The 19,887-nt window shown below is 36.9% G+C and overlaps 1 protein-coding gene across 1 annotated transcript in view; it reads right to left on the reverse strand.

Moving 5' to 3' along the window:
• The window catches only part of galnt18b (UDP-N-acetyl-alpha-D-galactosamine:polypeptide N-acetylgalactosaminyltransferase 18b), a 158,845-nt gene that overhangs the window by 73,238 nt on the left and 65,720 nt on the right, over nt 1-19,887 (reverse strand). Inside the window, exons 2-3 of the mRNA XM_007254660.4 lie at nt 6,398-6,593; nt 2,998-3,164 (exon numbers count right to left, since the gene is read on the reverse strand). Of these exons, the coding sequence (XP_007254722.3) occupies nt 2,998-3,164; nt 6,398-6,593 (363 nt within the window). The remainder of the gene's footprint in view (nt 1-2,997; nt 3,165-6,397; nt 6,594-19,887) is intronic.

Below are 19,887 nucleotides of genomic sequence, written 5' to 3' on the forward strand. Positions count from 1 at the left end.
ACCACCTCTCTCAGGCATAATCCTCTCAGCCAAATATTTCCACTTTTACTGCTAATTAGTATTCTTACACCTATCGCTTTAATCAGACGCGCACAGCCTCTAATTAAGCACATTAAAGAGTCAGATTAAAGGAAAAAAGCAGGTAAGACATACAGGGGGTAATTATTAAGACTATAAGCATAGCATGGGGTAAGAGTGGGACTTGGGGGGTGGCAGACGGGCTGTACAGGTTTCTCCTAATGATTTACTCTGTATTTATTCCAGCCAGTGTTTTAGGAAATTACACAGAACAGGAAGCACAAGAGAAGCACTCTGGCTTTCCTAAAAGGCATTTTTCAATGGATGACTCACCAACAGGGTTTATATACTTTTTAACCAATAACTTTTCATGATTTTTTCATGACTTTTCCATGCCTTCAAAACACATCATAACACTTCATAACCGTACGATTTTTAAAAGTGCAGACATGGACAATAAAACCAAAAATAAACTAAAACTATAATTTAAATTGATTAAATTAGGCCTAAAATGAATCTGACCTGCAATCTTCAATAATAAAATGTATGTCAGATCCTGAGAGCTCCATTGCGTAGGGCTAAATTACTGAATTAACTCAAAAAAGATTTTCTCCATCAATAAACTGAAACACAAAAGATTTGTAGACCAACATTTCCATGACTTTTCCAAATCTTTCTGGGTATTTTTATTTTTCCAAAACTTATCATGAATTTTCCAGGTTTTTCATGACCGTACAAACCCTGAACCAACCAATTCTGTAACTAAAATGTTTTTTATTTATATATTTGCTATTTTAGTAAAAAAAAAAATAATAACACAGATACCTTTGTAAAGCCATAATCACCCAATTTCTTCCATTTTCTCTGCTCTCCTATTTTAATAATGAGATTTCCCAGTGCTGCTGCTGCTGCTGCTGCTGCTGTTAATGTCTGTGTCAAGAACAGAAACAAGGACATCGGTCTCGTTTGTTCACGCAATGTAATAATTATAAATGCTTACGGACAGTAAAACAGCTGTCTGAATGAGCTTAATCATTGAGTATTTTAGGGCCATTTATAGTTTTTATGGAAGTATTTAAAAAGTAAGCCGTGTTAAAGTTGTTGGTCTCTCTCTTTTTAATGAATATTGTTTATATCCTTCAGCTGTTTTTCTGCTAATGAAGTCTGATTTCTTTGTATAGTGTTTGTTGGTTTGTGTTTTGTGACATATCAGCAACATATTTGCTATTTTATGGCGTTGACATGTTTGTGACGTGAGCATCACAGACTTAAATCAGTTTCTTCATAAGAAGGACTTCCAGAAAATGAAGTATTTTAGATTTTTTTTTCAACAGTTCTTTCATATAATAACTAGAGCTGGGTAATTAATCGATTTTATCTAATTTTATTTAAAATTTCCACCACCAACGCTCCCCTGTGGGCTCCCGTAGTTCAGAGTGAGTTAAGCCCCTCCCCTCCTGCACTTCCAACTGTGTACCAGGTTCTGTGGGCTCTACAGTTTGATTTTTTTTTTGCATATTCAGAGGAGAAGAAAAATCTTATTTTTATATAACACTGGCATTTACTCAAAAGCTTTGTTTTGCAAGTCAAGCCCAAAGGGAAAAGGTCTTTACTTACTAGCATATTAAATTGTACTTGTTTTTTATTTTGTCAGTTTTATCAAAAAGGACACCATTTTATTTATTTCTATTTGTTTTTTGGGAGTGTTTATTTATTTTTTTTTTTTTTAAGTTTGAGGGTGCATTGTGTCAGTAACTAAACTATGCTGGATAAAGCTTTCTAAAAGTTACTGGATGTTGTCATTGTTTACAATTGTTTTTTTTGGCTTGTTTCTGGTTTTACTTTAACCAAAAATGGGAAATTTAAGTGAAAACAAAATAAATAAAAACTTGTTTTTAACCATTACTTTTTCATCTGTAGTTGGATTTTAGTAGGGATTTTTTTTTGGCCATATCACCCAGCTCTATTTGTAACTCTATGAAAGTTATTTCTGGTGGTTAAAAGTGCAGGGCCATATCGCTGCTGTCCAATGAAAAACACTCAATTTTTATCGATTTTTAGTTTACTACATAATTTGAACAGTCAAACTGTCCCTTACAGTGTGCCAAAATTTCTTGATGAACGGACCAATAGAAAAAGAAACTCTTCAAAGTTACCTAAAATAAACTCTTTTTACATTGACTTCCACTGAAAGTTTAAAAGGTTTTTTCTCTCTCCTGTAAAGTTGCTGTTTTGGAGATAAGTGTTTTTCATTGGACAGCGACGATATATTGTGTAATTTTGTGGGACAAAGTAAACCAAATAGCAATTAAAGCCTTGATTTAAAGTGTTTTTATATTATATTACATTATATTATATTATATGGACTCCTAACAGTAAAGTAACTCACAAACCTATATAAAAGCCCAGTCATCCTCCCCCCCCAAAAAATGTAAATAAATAATAATAATAAAAATACTGTGATATACATTTTTGGTCATACCGTCCAGTAGGGGTGTGCCATATCATATTGTACGGGATAATATCGTCAAAAAACTTTTATAAATAAAATTAAATAACGTGACATCACCTGCCCCTAAGTATCACATCAGGGTTCTACTTTTTAGCCGTTTTTAGCAACAAAAAAAAAATTCACACTGTTCTCATTTTCCATTATATATCTACTAGAGACAGATTATATCTGTCCAGTATCATTTATTTTACTTTAATCCTGGATATATGGAAATATTTGGAGTGCATTACTAGTATCATAACATTCTGGATTATTGACTTCTGTTACAAATCTGATAAAATTATTATTTTTTAATATCTCAGTTAGCCATATCATATTGCGTGCAATAATAAAATTCTAAATATTTTTTTCTAATTGAGTGTTTTGTCATATCCCAAAAGTATCGTTATCGTGAAAGTACTATGAAATATCGTGATATTATTTTAGAGCCATATCGCCCACCCCTACCGTCCAGCACCACTACTCACCGCTGTTGCTGTTGTCGTCCACCAGTATGATCTCTTTGAGGAGGTGGCTGGGAGTCGTGTGCATGGCTGAGTGGATGGAGCGCAGGATGACTGAGAGCGCCTCGTTCACGAAGATGAACACGATGCTGACCTGGGGGAGGTTGGATGGGTAGGAGATGTTCTTACACCTGCAGAACGAGAGGGAAATCAGAGATCAGGAGCTGTGAAGAAATCAGAAGCGTTTTTTTAGAATGTCAGCGCTCCGATAGAAAACGCTTCCCGTTTTTTCCCCAGTGTTATTTCAGTCAACATTTTGATGTCTCTGACAGACGAGCGGGCTAGTGCCGGCTGAGCTGACGTTCTGACAGGGTTACAGACTTGAGTGTATAATAAGCTACTGAAACTGGATCGATGTGGGAGGGTTTTTTCCGGGGTTGTTCAAAGTGCTCGTGAGATCTGTGAGCAGATCGTTGTGACATTCGCTGGATTTTACTCCATTCAGAAGAACAAATAAAGCAAGTCTCTGTGCACAGAAGACACGGTGGGTAATTACAGGTTAGAGAACCGTGCTTTTCCTCTATAAACTAAGAGCGCTTTCTGCGCTTGTCAAAACAGAGTTGGTGTTAGTGAGATAAAGAATAAAGGTACGACACTCAGTGTAAACAGTGTAAGTAAAATTCTTAAGAGAATTCTGATTGACACACTTGTGTTGCACTTATCCACAACATGTCATTTACTTCAGTGCATATAGGCTTATATTCAGGTTTAAAACACTGAAAAATAAAAGCTTTTAAATTGGTGCTGTGAAATAAGCACAAACATGGATACACAAGTATTTAGGGGTGAAGTTAACTTGCGGTTTCTGAGGCTGGTAAATCCTGTACAACAGAGGAAACTCTTGCTCTTCTTTTCCTGGTGAAGTCCTAATGAGAGCCAGTTCCATCATTACATTTTTGATGGTCTTTGCAGTGACTGCACTTGAGGATATTTTCAAAGTTCTTGAAATGTTTCGGATTGACTGTCCTTCATTTCTTAAAATTATGTTTTATTCACTTAATTGAGTAGTTCTTGCTTCTCATAACCTGGATTCGAACATTACTCAAATATTCACTATTCACTGTATACCTGTAACTCTACCTCTTCACTACTTTACAACTGATGCTCTCAAACACTTAATTAAGAGACAAGAAATTCAAGAAATTAACTCTTGATGAGTTCAGCACAGCTGTTAACTGAAAGCCTGAATTCCAGGTGACTCTACCTCATAAAGCTGACTGAGAAAATCCAGACAAGATGTGTGAAGTTGTCATTTAAGCAAGAGGTGCTACTTTGAAGAATCTAAAATATAAAACATATTCTGGTTTGCTTGTTTTTTCCTTTACTAAATAAATGTATATGTTTTCTGTATAGTTTGAATGACTTTAATCTACAATGTATACAATTGTTAAATAGCGAAGATAAGGTAAGATTTAATAATTCCACTGTGGGGAAATTTGCAACATAAACAGCAGCACAGAGGATCAAACAGAAGACGTGAAGAAATAAGCAAAAAATATTTGAAATCAATTGAATTATAATATAATATTTTTATTTTAATAAAAAATACTAAAACATATAAAGCTAGAAAAACTAAGATTAGAGGAAACAATTTCTCCAGTATGTGTGAATGACCAGTGATATTGCACATAGGTTGATAGTAAGTAAAAAGCAAATGAATAGTAAATTAGTGGTGGCACCACTTCAAAGGGTTTATAAACACATTATGAAGGAGTTGTTGGGTTATAAACCATTTATAAGCAGTTACAACACAAATAGTAAGTCCAGCAGTGGCCTGTCATGTACTAAATATTATATCCTAAAGTTTACTGTTTACTGAAAAAGGGTTATTATATATGCTGCATAGTCATTTTTAACATTTCTGTGAATAACTTTTTGTAATTTAATTATAAAAAACATATTACATTACTAAACTGACTTTTCTTTCTATTTTAACTCATGAGCATTATTATAAATATCAAATAAAGTTATTTATAAACCATATATAAAGGAGCCTTATTTTAAAGTGGTACCCAAGTGGTAATATTGACGGTAAACAAACTATGCTATGGCACTTAAAATTAAATAACATAGGATAATAAAGAACACAAATTTCTCCCAAAAGGTAGAAATGGCTGATATATGGTAATTCATCAGAAGGGCTCAATTAAAGGATCTGTTTCTCAAGAATACTAATCCAAGTGGATTTAGCCCAGAGCTGAGGGATTTAATCTCAAATCAATATCACCATAAATTAAACATTTTACCTTGGATATAATTAACAAATGATTAAGAGAAATGTATTGATTTTCTTTGATATAAGGACCACCACAGGACTACCACAGAGCGGGTATTATTTGGGTTATTATGGTGGGTCATTCTCAGCACTGCTGTGGGGTGGGGGTGGGGGGGTATTGGTGGTGATGTGTAAGTTGTGCGTCATGCTGGTCAAATGGGGTCCTGATCATTGAAGAACAGGGAGGAATATAAAAAATAAAAAAACGACATATATAATGTCATAAAGTGGTTTCACTTGTATGCAATTAAGCTGTTGCTGGCCACACATTATTTCAATGTACTTGCTTCTCCCTCTTCTGGTGACTTGCCACAGACAGTAGGTATAGATCACTCCCTCAGACAAAGTCTGTTGGTATATTCAGCTGTGTACTAGGTTCTCAAACAAAATGACCAAACTGATGTTTCTTTATCTGATCTAGTGGGTGTGGCTCTGAGGGTGGTGATGCAGGTTTCCTTATTGTGACATCATAATAAGGGATTCATCCAAACGGCTCATAGAAGCTCTTTCAGCTGATTCACAGAAAATAGATGGATAGGTTTTTGTTTTCTGTGGTTGAAGTTTCTATAGGGACAGTTGAGACGCAACTGGAAGTCCAAAAGCAAGCAAAAAATGTGTTTTGCATATGTTATAATATTAGGAAATGCATTAAAATGCCTTGCTTTCAGTTTTGCAATAGATATCACAACATACTGAATCGTGATCCGTATCGTATCACCAATACACAGCCCTAGCCTTGGCGGATACTCAGCATTTTGTTAATTGGAATCATATCGAGAGCAAGAAAACTAGGGCATCCCTACACAATACATAATAAAGCATTCAGTGATTGGTTAGAGGCTCATTTGAAGACTAAGGACTTATCAGAGCTGATAAAGCAGCGTTAATTACCAAAACCATGAAAGAAGAAGATATTGGAGAGTTTGAGAAACAGCTGAAACAGCGTTCTCCAGCGTTCTGAAGCGCCCTAATCAAAACACTTCAAAAGTCAATCAGCTGGAGTGCACTGAAAGTCTAACTCCACTGAAGATTTAAGTAGCAAATCATGTGAGAGCCTCATCACGCTCTCCAGCCAAACAGCTGCCTCACCCTTCAGGCCTGTAGTCCGGGATGGGTCGGTCCATGGACAGCCGGTCGCTGAGGTAGCCGTTGTAGCCGTAGTACTGGAACAGCTTGAGGGCCACGCGCCGGCTCTCGGGACTCAGCTCCTGACCCCAGTGGTTGAAGAGGGAGGAGTCAGCGAACGATCTGTCTTCCTGATTGTCGTCTCCTTTCAGTGGGGTCTCTGTGGGGGGACAGAAGGAGAGAAAGAGAGAGACACACTGTTACACACTGCTCTATACGTGATTACCTGCACACACATCATCCACCTGTCAGGACTGAGTAAAGGAAGTAGCACTGAAGAGGTGGAAGCAAGCTTTATACGAGATTAATCACAAACAACGATTTCTTAGTAGTTCTTCCACAATCTCATGAAAAGGTCTGCCTGTGGATTCATTGCCAATTGCTCATCTAGCATGATCTTCAACATGGGATGTAGAAAATAGGACAATGCAAATCTTTTATTTCTCAGGTTCGGACAAAGTTTTAGCATGTGACAGTTCAATACAAATAATAGTACAGTTACGCTCTAATATGGTTGTGTGTACTAAATGTGTTCCAGGGATTTATATCATGGAAAATGTATAACTGCATACACCCAATAAAGTGCTTAATTTATCGAGTAATCGGATAAAACATAAAATAAGAGATTTCATAAAATAAGAAATTTCACTTAATAATGACCAGTTAGTAAATGTGCAACATACAGTTGCACATTGCAAACACAAATAGAAATAAATAAAACACAAAATAGACATAAATACCACAAGTAATAATTTAATAATTAATAATTTTATACATTAAGTTGACTTAGGATTTCTTGTAATTATTAAATATAGGGCATTAATCAATAATAAAGGCATAAACAATGGCTTTATGTTGTGCATCTTAGCTAAATGACAATACAGTAAGTTCTGCTAACTTTAACATGTATTTATTTATAAACTCCACAGCGCTGTGTTTACTGATTACATAAAGACGTATTAAGTCTAGAACATGTCGTCTCTGTTGTAATAAACTAATCACACACACATTTTTTTTTTTTTTTTTTTTTTTTTTTTTTATTTTAAGTAGTCTCTTTTTTGTTCTAAAAGTAAGATTTCATAGAAAAAAAATATTGTTTCTTAATGGACCCCCAGGTTATCTCCTCAATCCCTAGGATTATTCTACAGTTCTTAATCCTAATGCAGAATCTATAGTGAATGAGCTGGTAGTCATTTGGTTTAGCATATCTTGTGGGCTCCGCCAGGGATCTATTTTGGGGCCTATGAAACTGATAGTAAATGTAACTGTAATGAAGTGTGTGCTTAAATGCAGGATCTAAGGGGTAAAATAAAGATTAAATTAAAGCATATACTTTCACATACAGATGTTTTAAGACCAGATCTGTGTATATAATCGCTTCATAAACGAGGCCAGAGGAGTGCAGCTTGTTTAAATGGACAATTTACAAAACAGAAACACATCCAGAGCTAAAAACCAAATGTGTCCTAAACCACGAGTCTGTAAAAGCTTTAATCACAGTGACTCCTCTCACTGCCGGAGCTGTTTGTTGGAGTGAAGCAGTAATGGCTACTGTCACAACAAACCTGCATCATGCTCTGGGGCCTTTTAGAGAATTAAATATTTACTGTATTTCTTCATTTTAGAAGGTCTGTGTGGAAACAACAACAACAATAAGCACATTTATTCATTTGTGTGGGTCTGCTGAGAATATTAAAAATAAACTATATGTCCAAATGTTTGTGTACACCTCTGATACTTCAAGTTTGCTGACACAGAAGTGCAAATGCACACACACACTGCGTGTTACGTCCCTGGACGTTCTATTTCCAATAGAAAATGACTCTTTACAGTACATACAGATCTACTAGTGCATCTCAAAAAAATTAGAATATCATTGCAAAGTTACTTTATTTCAGTAATTCAGTTCAAAATGTGAAACTTATATATTATATATATGAATGACACACAGAGTGATCTATTTTAAGCTAATGAAAACCCAAAAATCAGTGTCTCAGACAATTTGAATATTACATAAGACCAATTGGTACTTTTGGCAGTGTGGGCAGTGTACCAAGTCCTGCTGAAAAATGAAATCTGCATCTCCATAACAGTTGTCAGCTGAGGAAAGCTTAAAGTGCTGTAAGATTTTCCGGGAAAAAAAAACTGCACTGACTTTAGACTTGATAATAAAACACAGTGGATCAACACCAGCAGATGACATGTCTCTACAAACCATCACTGATCATCAGTAAATTTTACATTTTATTTGTAAATCAAGGGAGCAGAGTCTGGAGGAAGAGTAGAGAGACACACAGTCCAAACTGCTTGAGGTCTAGTGAGAAGTTTCCACCAGTCAGTGCAGTGGAATTTTATGGAGATGTGGATTTCATTTTCCAACAGGACTTGGAACACTGCCAAAAGTACCAATTGGTCTTCTATAATACTATAATTTTCTGAGACACTGATTTTTGAGTTTTCATTTGCTGTAAGCCATAATTATCAACAATTAAAGAAAAAAAAACACCTAAAATAGATAACTGTGTTTAATACATCTATATAATATATGAGTTTCACATTTTAAACTGAATTACTGAAATAAAGTAAATAAACTTTTCAATGATTTTTTTGATCTTCCAGCTGCACTGGAAGCAACAGTGTTTATGCAGAGCTGACCCGAAGAGCGAGCACACCCCGCCCAGCATCCAGGACCCAACAGAGCCGTCTTTGATTCTGCCCGTGCTCCGTGTCTGACCTGCCGCGATCTCACTTTCCCCACCGCGCTCTCCTCTACACTGCTGTTCCTCGCCGTCTGTCCATAATACCACTTCCTCATGCTGCCTATCTGCCCTCCATCGCCTCCTCCAGCCCTCCATTGTGCAGGGTATCAAGTGCTCGACTCGAACAAACCCTAGCCTTTAAGAAACCTCTGGCTGCTGCAGCACGGCCTTATGGGATACGCACCTGAATTGTAATCAGAAGCCCGCGGTGGCTCCTGCGATACAGGCGATAGTGAATATGGCCATTTTGGGCATGCCAGCGTCTCTTTTGTCTCCTGCCTGAAGTATGTGGATGCATTACCTCCGATGTGTTTGATGTTGAGGTATCGGGCCTCCAGGGTCCAAAAGAATGGGATTCCTTTTAGCCAAGTGCTTTTGTGGTGTGCGGTTAGAGATATACTATTATATCCGCTTCCTCTATCCAAAACAGAGAGTGTCCCGCGCTATCGGAACGGGAAAGGTCACGGCAGACCTTCAAACAGAAAGGTCAAACCCAATGAGATGTTGTCAGAGTGTACAAATAAAAAGAAATGGGTTACAGTTGATATAGTACAAATGGAATGCTATGGCCCAGAGGAATGGTTTTGTTTTTTTAAACAAAACTAACTAAGGCATGTATGTTGCCGTGTTCAAACAAGCTACTAACTGATAGTACACTGGGTTACTGGAACACGCAGGCTGCATTCACGTCTCGCTAGTGCTGTGGTTAGCGACTAATACTAATGCTGCTGCACCCAGCCTTAGTGATGGAATGTTCACTGAAAACTCACCCTAAAAAAAAACACTGAAAATCTAGGCTTACTTTTAATAAACTAAAGCACTTTACTCACCCAAACAGTTTTCATGAGAGAAATCTGTGTAGATTAGAATTACAGTTTTGTTTACTTAGGTTTTTCCTCCCAGCTTCCCCATTAGAAGGGAAATATGGTGACACTACTTACTTCGATGTAGGCATCTTTACTAGTGTCGCTTATATATAAATATATGTATATTAGGGGTGGGCGATATGGCTCTAAAATAATATCACGATATTTCAGGGTATTTTTGCGATAACGATATACTTGGCGATATAGGAAAACTAAAATAATTCATTTCTGGAATATAGTATAATAGTATAACAGAATAATCATAATGTGGCAAAATAAATAATATAGCATAAAATAATATAATGCAGCAAATAATATTGCAGAATATTTAGTGCATGCATATAAACTGCAAACTAAAACAATTATACAATAAATACACTTAAAGCTTCACAGTGAATAATAGACTACTTTTAAGACAGAACAGCCCTATTATCACGATATGGATTTTTAATATCATGATATTTCTGTGTCACGATATATTGTACACAATATAATATTGCCCACCCATAATGTATATAAAATGTGAAGCAAGTACCCTGCCATGGCAACTGTTTCATGGGATACAATTATGTCTGGAAATTGATCATGAAGTGTTGTATCAGGGTACAGATTCGTTTGGGGACACCCACACCTGTATGTGGGTAAGTTGTGAGGTGTTATCTTGTGAGTGAGGCTAAACAGTTCATAAAGTTTTAAGAGTTCAGAAATCAATATTTGGTGTTTTTAATCACAGTTTTCATGCATTGTGGCGTGTTCTCCTCCACCAGTCTTACACACTGCTTTTGGATAACTTTATGCCTGTACTCCTGGTGCATAAATTCAAGCAGGTCAGTTTGGTTTGATGGCTTGTGATCATCCATCTTCCTCTCAATTACATTACAGAGGTTTTTTAATTATTTTTTTTTTCCCAGAGCTGTATAGATCAGTGAACAGTATTTTTCCAGTCAATGACACGAACAATATGTGGACTGCAGTAGATATTATCATTGTTAGTGGCACCTTATGGTCTTAAAATTACAAAATTGATTATTGCAATAATTTCTGGAGCAATATATTGTCCACAAACAATTAGTTATTGTGACAGGCCTCAATAACATAGAACAATAGAACTAATAATTAAATATCGATACTGTTTTTGAAAACACTGACACAATAAATAAACAATATATACATTTTTCTAAATCCCCTACTTCCTGTAGAAAGAATGCATCGCTATGTGCCTCCTGTGCTTCTTCAGAAATGGGCTCAGTCAGGCTGAGCACCCCTGAGTCCTGCTAGGCAGACTGGATAAAATGTAATTTCAGAATGTAAAGGGTTATGTGCCCTCCAACCGGCGCAAAAATAATTCCCTCTCATGCATGAAGCTGGCTGTGTGATTTCATTAATTCTTATTCTATTCCCTCTAGTCTAAAGGGAGCCAGATAACGCTTTCTAGGCAGCAATACCGCCACAAACCCGAGGAGAACCGAGCCACACCGTCCCCCGGCACTGACTGCACGCAATAGGCCGCTCAAAAATATCCGCAGGAAGAGAAGAAAGGCGCTGACCGTGACATCGAGCATTTACAGTGCAAACGTGCTGCAATTAAATCACTGTCACCGTTCTGCTGCGTAGGCCAGCCGCGGAGCACGTCTGAAATATGCAACGGCCCTGCAAATAGTAACACAGCTGAGTAATTAAACATGTAAATGTCGGGGAGTGGCGCTAAGCTGATTTATACCCTTACAGCTATTTACGTATTTAGTGTCTGTTTACTAACTGCTCAACTGAAGAAAAAAAAAACAGTCAATCGAAAAAACGTAAAGGGCAAAACTGACCTTCATCTGAACTGAAATCACTACAGAATTTTTTTTTTTTCAAGTAACCTTCATAAAAAAACCCAGCTCAGACAGAGCCGAAGGACAGCTACGACCAGGCCTGTCACAATAATTATGTTATCAACTTATCGTACAATATTTGCAGCAGTACGGCTGTGTATTGGCAAGAATACAGTGAACGACTGTAAGAATTGCACTATATAGCATTACATTGTATTTTTAACCATAAAATGAGCAAACTTTAGAATAAACACACATACACAGAGCCCCCCCCCCCCCACACACACAGGCACACTCTATAGTAGCTCACTACTACATAAAATATGGTAGATAGAATAAACAGCTAAACGCTAACATTTGTCCACCTGCTTGAGAAAAAAACAAACAAACAAACAAACAAAAACAAAAAAAAAACAAAAAAAAACAGCCTTTATATAAAAGAGTGGACAGTAATCCACATTTACTCCCAAAACTGTGAAGTTTTGATGCCAAAAGATGGCTAAGATGGAAGCTGAAATCTTGTTTGTTCTTGTTATTCATTCATCTCCCTCTTAATTATATTCTAGAGGTTTTAAATGTTATTTGTATTTCAGAGCTGTATATAACAGTGAACAGTGTTTAAGTCAGCCAATGCTTTAATAACTATGTGGACGGCAGTAGCTGAAAAAATAAATTAATATACTTCCCAAATCTATGATTAATTATTATTTTTTGTCTTTAAAAGGGTTAATTGCTTTGTCTTGCTATTCTGTAATCATTGTTAGCGGCACTTAATAGTCCTAAAATTAAAATAATGTTTATTGCAATAATTTCTCAGGGGCGATATAAAATATACATCAAAGAAGAACTTACTAATTACTAAAATACTAAAGTAGAACTTACTAAAATACTAACAAAACTAAAACTCTTACACTCCAATATTTTTGTCGATATGACAAAAAAACATACAAAAAAATGAATATTTAAACTGCAAATACATGTTAAATGTTTTAGTTTAAAAATAAGTTTAGGAGTATTGAAAAAAAAAAATAAACTGTAAACTAATTTGTATGTAACAGTAACTTACCAGAAGTCTGATTTTGTATAAAATCAAAACTGAACTTAAAAATACTGTGTAAGTGCAGAAATAAATAATAATACAAAAAAAAACCCTAAAGCTTCACAGCAAATAGCAAAACCAGCATAAAATAGACTCCTTTCAAGATAAAATATCACGATTATCACAATATTGATTATTTTCGTTGCTCCAAAAGTTTTAATATGAATTAATATGAATAATAAGACACACCATTACAACATAGTAATAATAATACAATTCTGTCTGTGTTAATGTAAAATAAATGAATAACTGCACCTGAGGGTTTCCACTCTTGGACTCACTTAAACATATTTCACCTTTTCTCTTTGTGCTACTCTATATTTCACAGGGTGAAGTCATTAACCGAGCTGGAGAGTGATTTATCAGTGATTTATAAGGAGATACAGCATGACAAGGACAAATCCATAGACTCAGACGACCCCCATTAACCTTAAAGGCCCTGCTGCAGTCACCCGTCATCAGTTCTGGGGTTGATCTGCTGGGATTCATCAGTGCGATTTAAAAAGGGAAAACTTAATTCACTAATGTGCGGTGTTGACAGTGAGTAATTCATCTGACAAATAATCTCAGAATTTAAGAACATATTAACTTAATCTGCAGCAGAAATGCAGAGAGAGAGAATTTAATCTAAAGTTCAGTGAGAGTGCAGAATCCATTGAAGTGCTGCGTTACGCCACGGGCACGTTCCAGCATTCGGGGGGAAGAAGTCTTTGGCTGGAGAGAAGAAAGGAAGGCACCGTTCTTCGGCGGGGACGCGTTAATTATGACAGAAATATAAGTGTAAAAGTTTTGAGCTCTCTGCCTGAAGGCTGGTTGGAATGACGGGGTGGAATGGTGATTAATTAGGTCTACTGGGAACGCTTCCTCCAGAGGAAGAGGAGATTGTATGGCTCCGGTCAGGGGTTGCTTTTGTAGACTCTGTAACCTAGGCAGTGTGCCAGCCTGTTGTCCCAGCGGTTCTTTGTTGGTAAAGGAACTCAGAGCTTCCGCGAGCATGTAGGCCAACACTCACACACACATTCAGCAGCACAAAGAAGAAACACGGGAAAAGATCAAGCAGCGTCAGAACGGCTTCGAGAGGCACGTGAACCCACGGTGAGATACGGAGAAATCCGTAAAGAGACAAGGAACAGCAAGGAAAGGCAGGTTTTTATTCTGAACAGCACCTTTCTTACACAGCGGCTATTCAAACACTAGCTTTACATAAACAAAAACTGATAGAAGACAGAAAGAGAAAAAAAAAAAAAAAAAGATCAGAACATTCTGGAGACACACTGCACTGAAAAGAAAGACTTTTGAAAGAATAGTTTTTATTAAAACAAACACAAACTACAAAAAGATCCTGCTTTCACTGTAACTGACGAAGACCATTTTTATTCACACCTGAAATCAGAATCAATGCTGAACTGAGGTTCCTGATTCTGTTACACTGTATATTATTAGTGCATCTTAAAAAAATTGGAATATCATTGAAAAGGTACTTTATTTTAGTAATTCAATACAAAATGTGAAACTAATATTATATAGATGTTTTACACACAAAGGGATCTTACAGCCAATTAAAATCCAAAACTCAGTGCCAAGTCCTGCTGGAAAATGAAATCCACATCTCCACAACACAGATATAACACAGACCAACACCAGCAGATGACATGTTTCTCCAAACCATCACTGATCATCAGTAAATGTTACAATTAATTTGTAAATCAAGGGAGCAGAGTCTGGAGGAAGAGTGGAGAGACACACAGTCCAAACTGCTTGAGGTCTAGTGTGAAGTTTCCACCAATCAGTGATGGTTTGGAGAGACATGTCTGTCATCTGCTGGTGTTGATCCACTGTGTTTTATTATCAAGTCTAAAGTCAGTGCAGTTTTGTTTTCCCACAAAATTTTACAGCACTTCATGCTTCCCTCTGCTACTGACAACTTTTATAGAAATGCAGATTTCGTTTTCCAGCAGGACTTGGCACACTGCCCACACTGTCAAATTACCAATTGTTTTTTTTATAATATTAACATTTTCGGAGATTTTTATGATTTTTATGGTCTAGCTTTTTTTTTTTTATTAGTTTTTTTTTTTTTTAATCAATTCCCCTTTTTAATATTGCCACGAATATCATTATTGCAAAAAAAGGGATATTATTTTAGGGCCACTACACACCACACACTCTTAAACAAACATACTGCAGATTCTGTTAGGTTTGCTTGTTTTTCCTAAGTTTGCAATGGACAATTTTAGTTTAAAAAAAAAAGGTGAAAATATACAATTAAACAAAATATAAATAAAATACTGTTAACAGGTCAGCCCTCACAGATCTGAGGTGTCTAACAGACCCGTGTTTCTTCACTAGATCAGCAATATGAGCAAGGCTTAACCCACTTAAAGCTTAATAAAAAAGCAAATAAGCAGCAGTATTATAAAATCTATGGTGTTCAAGCCTCTTGTTAGCTTATTGAGAATGCTGCAGCCAGAGTACTGTGTGTGTGTTTGCGTAGTGTATATATATATATATATATATATATATATATATATATATATATATGTGTGTGTGTGTGTGTGTGTGTGTGTGTTAGACAGATCATAAGAGCAGGTAGCAGATATAAGGTTGGAGTATAGCCCACGCTGTATAAAGCTGTGGGTAAGTACACTTCTGTACTTCATACCGATGTGAAGCTCCAGCGTGCAGCACAGAGGAAGACCTCGCTTACAACAGGATCAGCGATCTGCGAGCCTCGGTCCCACGAGAGCGAGAAAAAAAGAATATATCGCAACTCGCAACAAACACGTTTCCATGACGACGTAAAACTAGCTGGCGAGGATGAGAGAGGTGGCGGCGCAGTAATAAGAGGCCAGAGCACAGCGCACTGCTCTCGCGCTCGGCTCGGGATGAAACAGGAACAGTATCAGAGACAGAAGCACAAGTTGATGTAACGTATTTCACCCAAAGCTCACGAAAAATTCATAATGCATGAATTTATTTGTGCACAATAAAAAAAAACTACACACACAAAAAAAAAGATTCTCTTCTAACGTAACATACTGCTGACCAGAATTTGCCCCGAGGCCCTGAAGTTAGAAGAGTCAGAAGAGTCAGAATTTAGAGAAAAAGTAAGGAAGGGCACTAGCGATAGCACTAGCATACTACTTTTTCATTGCAGTTATGAGTAAAGAAACCTAGATTATCAACTGATCCTCCGTTTTCTGATTCAAATATCGTGTTTTATGTCTTATCCAAATCATGTCTTTAAAAATATGTTGTGTGCAGTTTCAAAATCAACCATTAGTAATGCTTGTACACGCTGCAAAACCTCATTAAATCTAATGTAGAAATATGCTAAATGGTTTTACCCAATAACTGCATGTAAGTATGGATTCTGTGCATCATTTTCCATACATTCCATGGAAGCGAGAGTCTATTATACTTGGCTCAAAGTATACAGTGAACATGAAACATTATCTGGATACTCCTCTCATGAGTCCATCAATCAGCCTTGTACAGTGAGTATCAGAACACTAGCTAGATTCCCCTCTCAAGAGTTCATCACTCAGTTCAGTACAGTGAGTATCAAACACTAACTGGATTCCCCTCTCATGAGTCCATTTCTTAGCTCAGTACAGTGAGTTTTAAAACACTAACTGGAAACCTCTCTCAAAAGTCAGACTTTCAGCTTGGTACAGTGAGTATCAGAACACTAACCAGAAACCCCTCTCAAGAGTTTATCACTCAGCCCAGTACTGTAAGTATCAGAACACTAACCAAATTCCCCTCTCGTGAGTCCATCTCTCAGCCCAGTACAGTGAGTTTCAGAACACTAACTGGATAGCCCTCTCAAAAGAACATTACTCAGCCCAGTACAACAAAGCTCAATACAATTAAATTTTTTGTACCCCTACCCCATGTTTTTGAGTCTAACCTGTATTCTTGGAACAGAGTTACAATAGGAAAAGGTAAAATAAGAATGTCACCGCTAATAATTAGAATGACCCTTGGTTATGAAGAGAATGGCCATTAAACATTAAAAATACACATAGAACTGCGGTAATATAATGATTATCATATATGTAACAAGAAAAATATATATATTTTTTGGTGGCTTGTGCCACCATCTTGCCAGTATTTTTAGCTTTAACCGGATATCCCTCTTGAAAGACCATCACTCCACCCAGTACAATAGTATCAGAACACTAACTGGATATCCCTCTCGAAAGACCATCACTCCACCCAGTACAGTAAGTATCAGAACACTAACCAGATACACCTCCTGAGAGTAAATCACCCAGCCCAGTACAGTAACTATTAGAACAGCAGAGCTAATTAGCACTGTAGATACAGTCTTTCACTGTTGATGTTAACAGTATTGATTATGATTCAGCTTAATATTCTCTGCCAAAACACTGATACCGATCCTGCCTGATGCCGAGATTGGGTATCAGATCGGTGTCCTCTCTGGAGGCCACAAGATCATATTCTACACATAAATATTAAGAGCAGGTCATTACTCACAGCTCTTCCTCCAGCCTGCCTACTTTACTTCCTTACCTGATAAATGTCTCTAATTTAGGCTCAAAAGCCCCACCCACCACTCGCTCACAGCAAGTCTCCACCAACACCGGAGCACAGACAGCAGCCCATCATTACAGCTGCACTACAGCCAAGACCAGCTCACAATGAAAACAAACACAAGCAGAGCAGAACAGGGCCTGCACTGAGGGGCAGAGAGTGATAGGCTTTCTATTAAATAATGCTCTCTAATGCAGATTTATTCCACAGCAGTGAACAATCAGTGTCAGTTTTTCCTTTGAAATATTTTCTGTGAGCAATAACGGTGCAACTCTCCTCCTTCCCTCGTCTGTCTCTGTAGTCCATATCCTCACCGAGTAATCCACAGAGAGGCCTGTAGACAAACTGAGCAAACTCTAAGCAGTGTGCGAGCGCCTGTGTTTGTGTGTGTATTTGTGTGCATGTGTATTATTGGTGTACAATATGGACAAAGGTATGTAATCTCCTATAATGCTGTTGGACTTCCTGATATTAAAGTTCGACACAATAAATCAAGATCCTAGATTACTTTAAGCTTCTCAAAGGGTTTTCATTAGGGCTGCACTGATGTGGGGCTTCTGGGCCGAGGTCAATATTCGATATTACAGATGTATACAGCTCTGGGGGGAAAAACAAAACAAAAGACCACTTAAAAATGATGAATTTCTTTGATTTTACCAAATTAAAAACCTCTGGAATATAATCAAAAGGAAGACCGATGATCACAAGCCATCAAACCAACAAGCTGAACTGCTTGAATTTTTGCACCAGGAGTGTAAAGCATAAAGTGATCCAAAAGCAGTGTGTAAGACTGGTGGAGGAGAACATGCCAAGATGCCTAAAAAAAGTGATTAAAAATCAGGGTAATTCCACCAAATATTGATTTCTGTACTTTATGAATATGAACGTGTTTTATTCTAATTATTTTAGGTCTGAAAGCTCTGCATCTTCTTTATTTCTCATTTTCTGCAAATAAATGATCTAAATGTCAATATCTTTATTAGGAATTTGTTAGAAATGTCCGTAGTTTATAGAATAAAACAACAATGTTCATTTCACTAATTCAGAAAATGAAGTGGTCTCTTAATTTTTTTTTCCAGAGCTGTACATCTGCCAATACCAATATACACATTTATATCTTACAGAGAGACTAGACACCTTGATAACTTTAGAAACAAATGTAACATTTATTTGACGAACACTTTAGCTTTCAACCAACTGTTTTTAACATAGACTGGTCTCAGCTTTAACTCCCTGTTTTTTTTTATTAACAGGTTAAATAAAACAACATATCTATTAAAACTAATACAAATAAATAAATAATCAGTAAGTAATGAACACACCAGCAAATATCAGTTTGAAATATTGGTTATTTGTGCAAATAACAGTGTTATATGCTTTACCCAGTAATTTAGAGCTAAGGAACAAACAGTTAGAATTTGTCTATGGATCACCACCAGCGAATCGAGATAGGTAGGTGTATTTTTCAGAACAGCTCTGTGGGTGGATTTTTACTTTCTGGACCTGGACTACTCAGTGTGTTTACATAGGTTAACATAGGATCTCCGGTGGATTTTGCGTTTTACAGAGACTCAAAGACTAGGTAAGTGGCTGAATTGTATTTAGCAGGGCTTTAGACATGTTGTAAAGTAACATGACATTGCAAAAAACTGTTATTAGTGTAAAAACATATTTATTTTAAAAGGTTTCTAACTGTTGCCCGTCTTATTGTGTCACAGTGGTGTTAGCCAATCAAAGGCGATATGTTTGCATGTATAATTATTCGTGAGCAAGAGCCGAAATCCTATCGTTTCTCAACGCCCACTCAAGGATTCAAGGATTCAAGGATTCAAGGAGATTTTATTGTCATTCGCATCTTATGTGGTACATGAGGTGGAACGAAATTGTGATCTCACGATCCAGTTTACACCCAGGAGCTGTTATTAAATAGATATATAGATAAAAGTACAATAAAGGAATACAATAAAAATAGAATATACAAAATAGTTAAAGATAAATACCCCAAATGAAATAAATAGAAAGAGTAGACAGGTTGCAACAACAAGTCCAGAGTGCAAATGTGCTATAGCAGCATGAAATGAATTAGAGCAGTAGAAAATAAAGTGTCTCAGTGCGGGTAAAGTGACCGTGTTTGTGCAGTAATTGTCCTTGTGTGTCAGTGCAGTGTGTTGTTAAGTGGAGTTTAAGAGTCTTACAGCTTCCGGAATGAAGCTGTTTCTCAGTCTGGTTGTTTTGCACTTGATGCTCCGCAGCCTCCGTCCTGAGGGAAGCGGGACAAAAAGTGCATGTGCTGGGTGGGTGGGATCCTTCCTGATGCAGGTGGCCCTCTTCCTGCATCTGGAGGTGTAGATGT

Source organism: Astyanax mexicanus, chromosome 16, assembly GCF_023375975.1.
Source record: "Astyanax mexicanus isolate ESR-SI-001 chromosome 16, AstMex3_surface, whole genome shotgun sequence".
Classification (NCBI taxonomy): Eukaryota; Metazoa; Chordata; class Actinopteri; order Characiformes; family Acestrorhamphidae; genus Astyanax; species Astyanax mexicanus.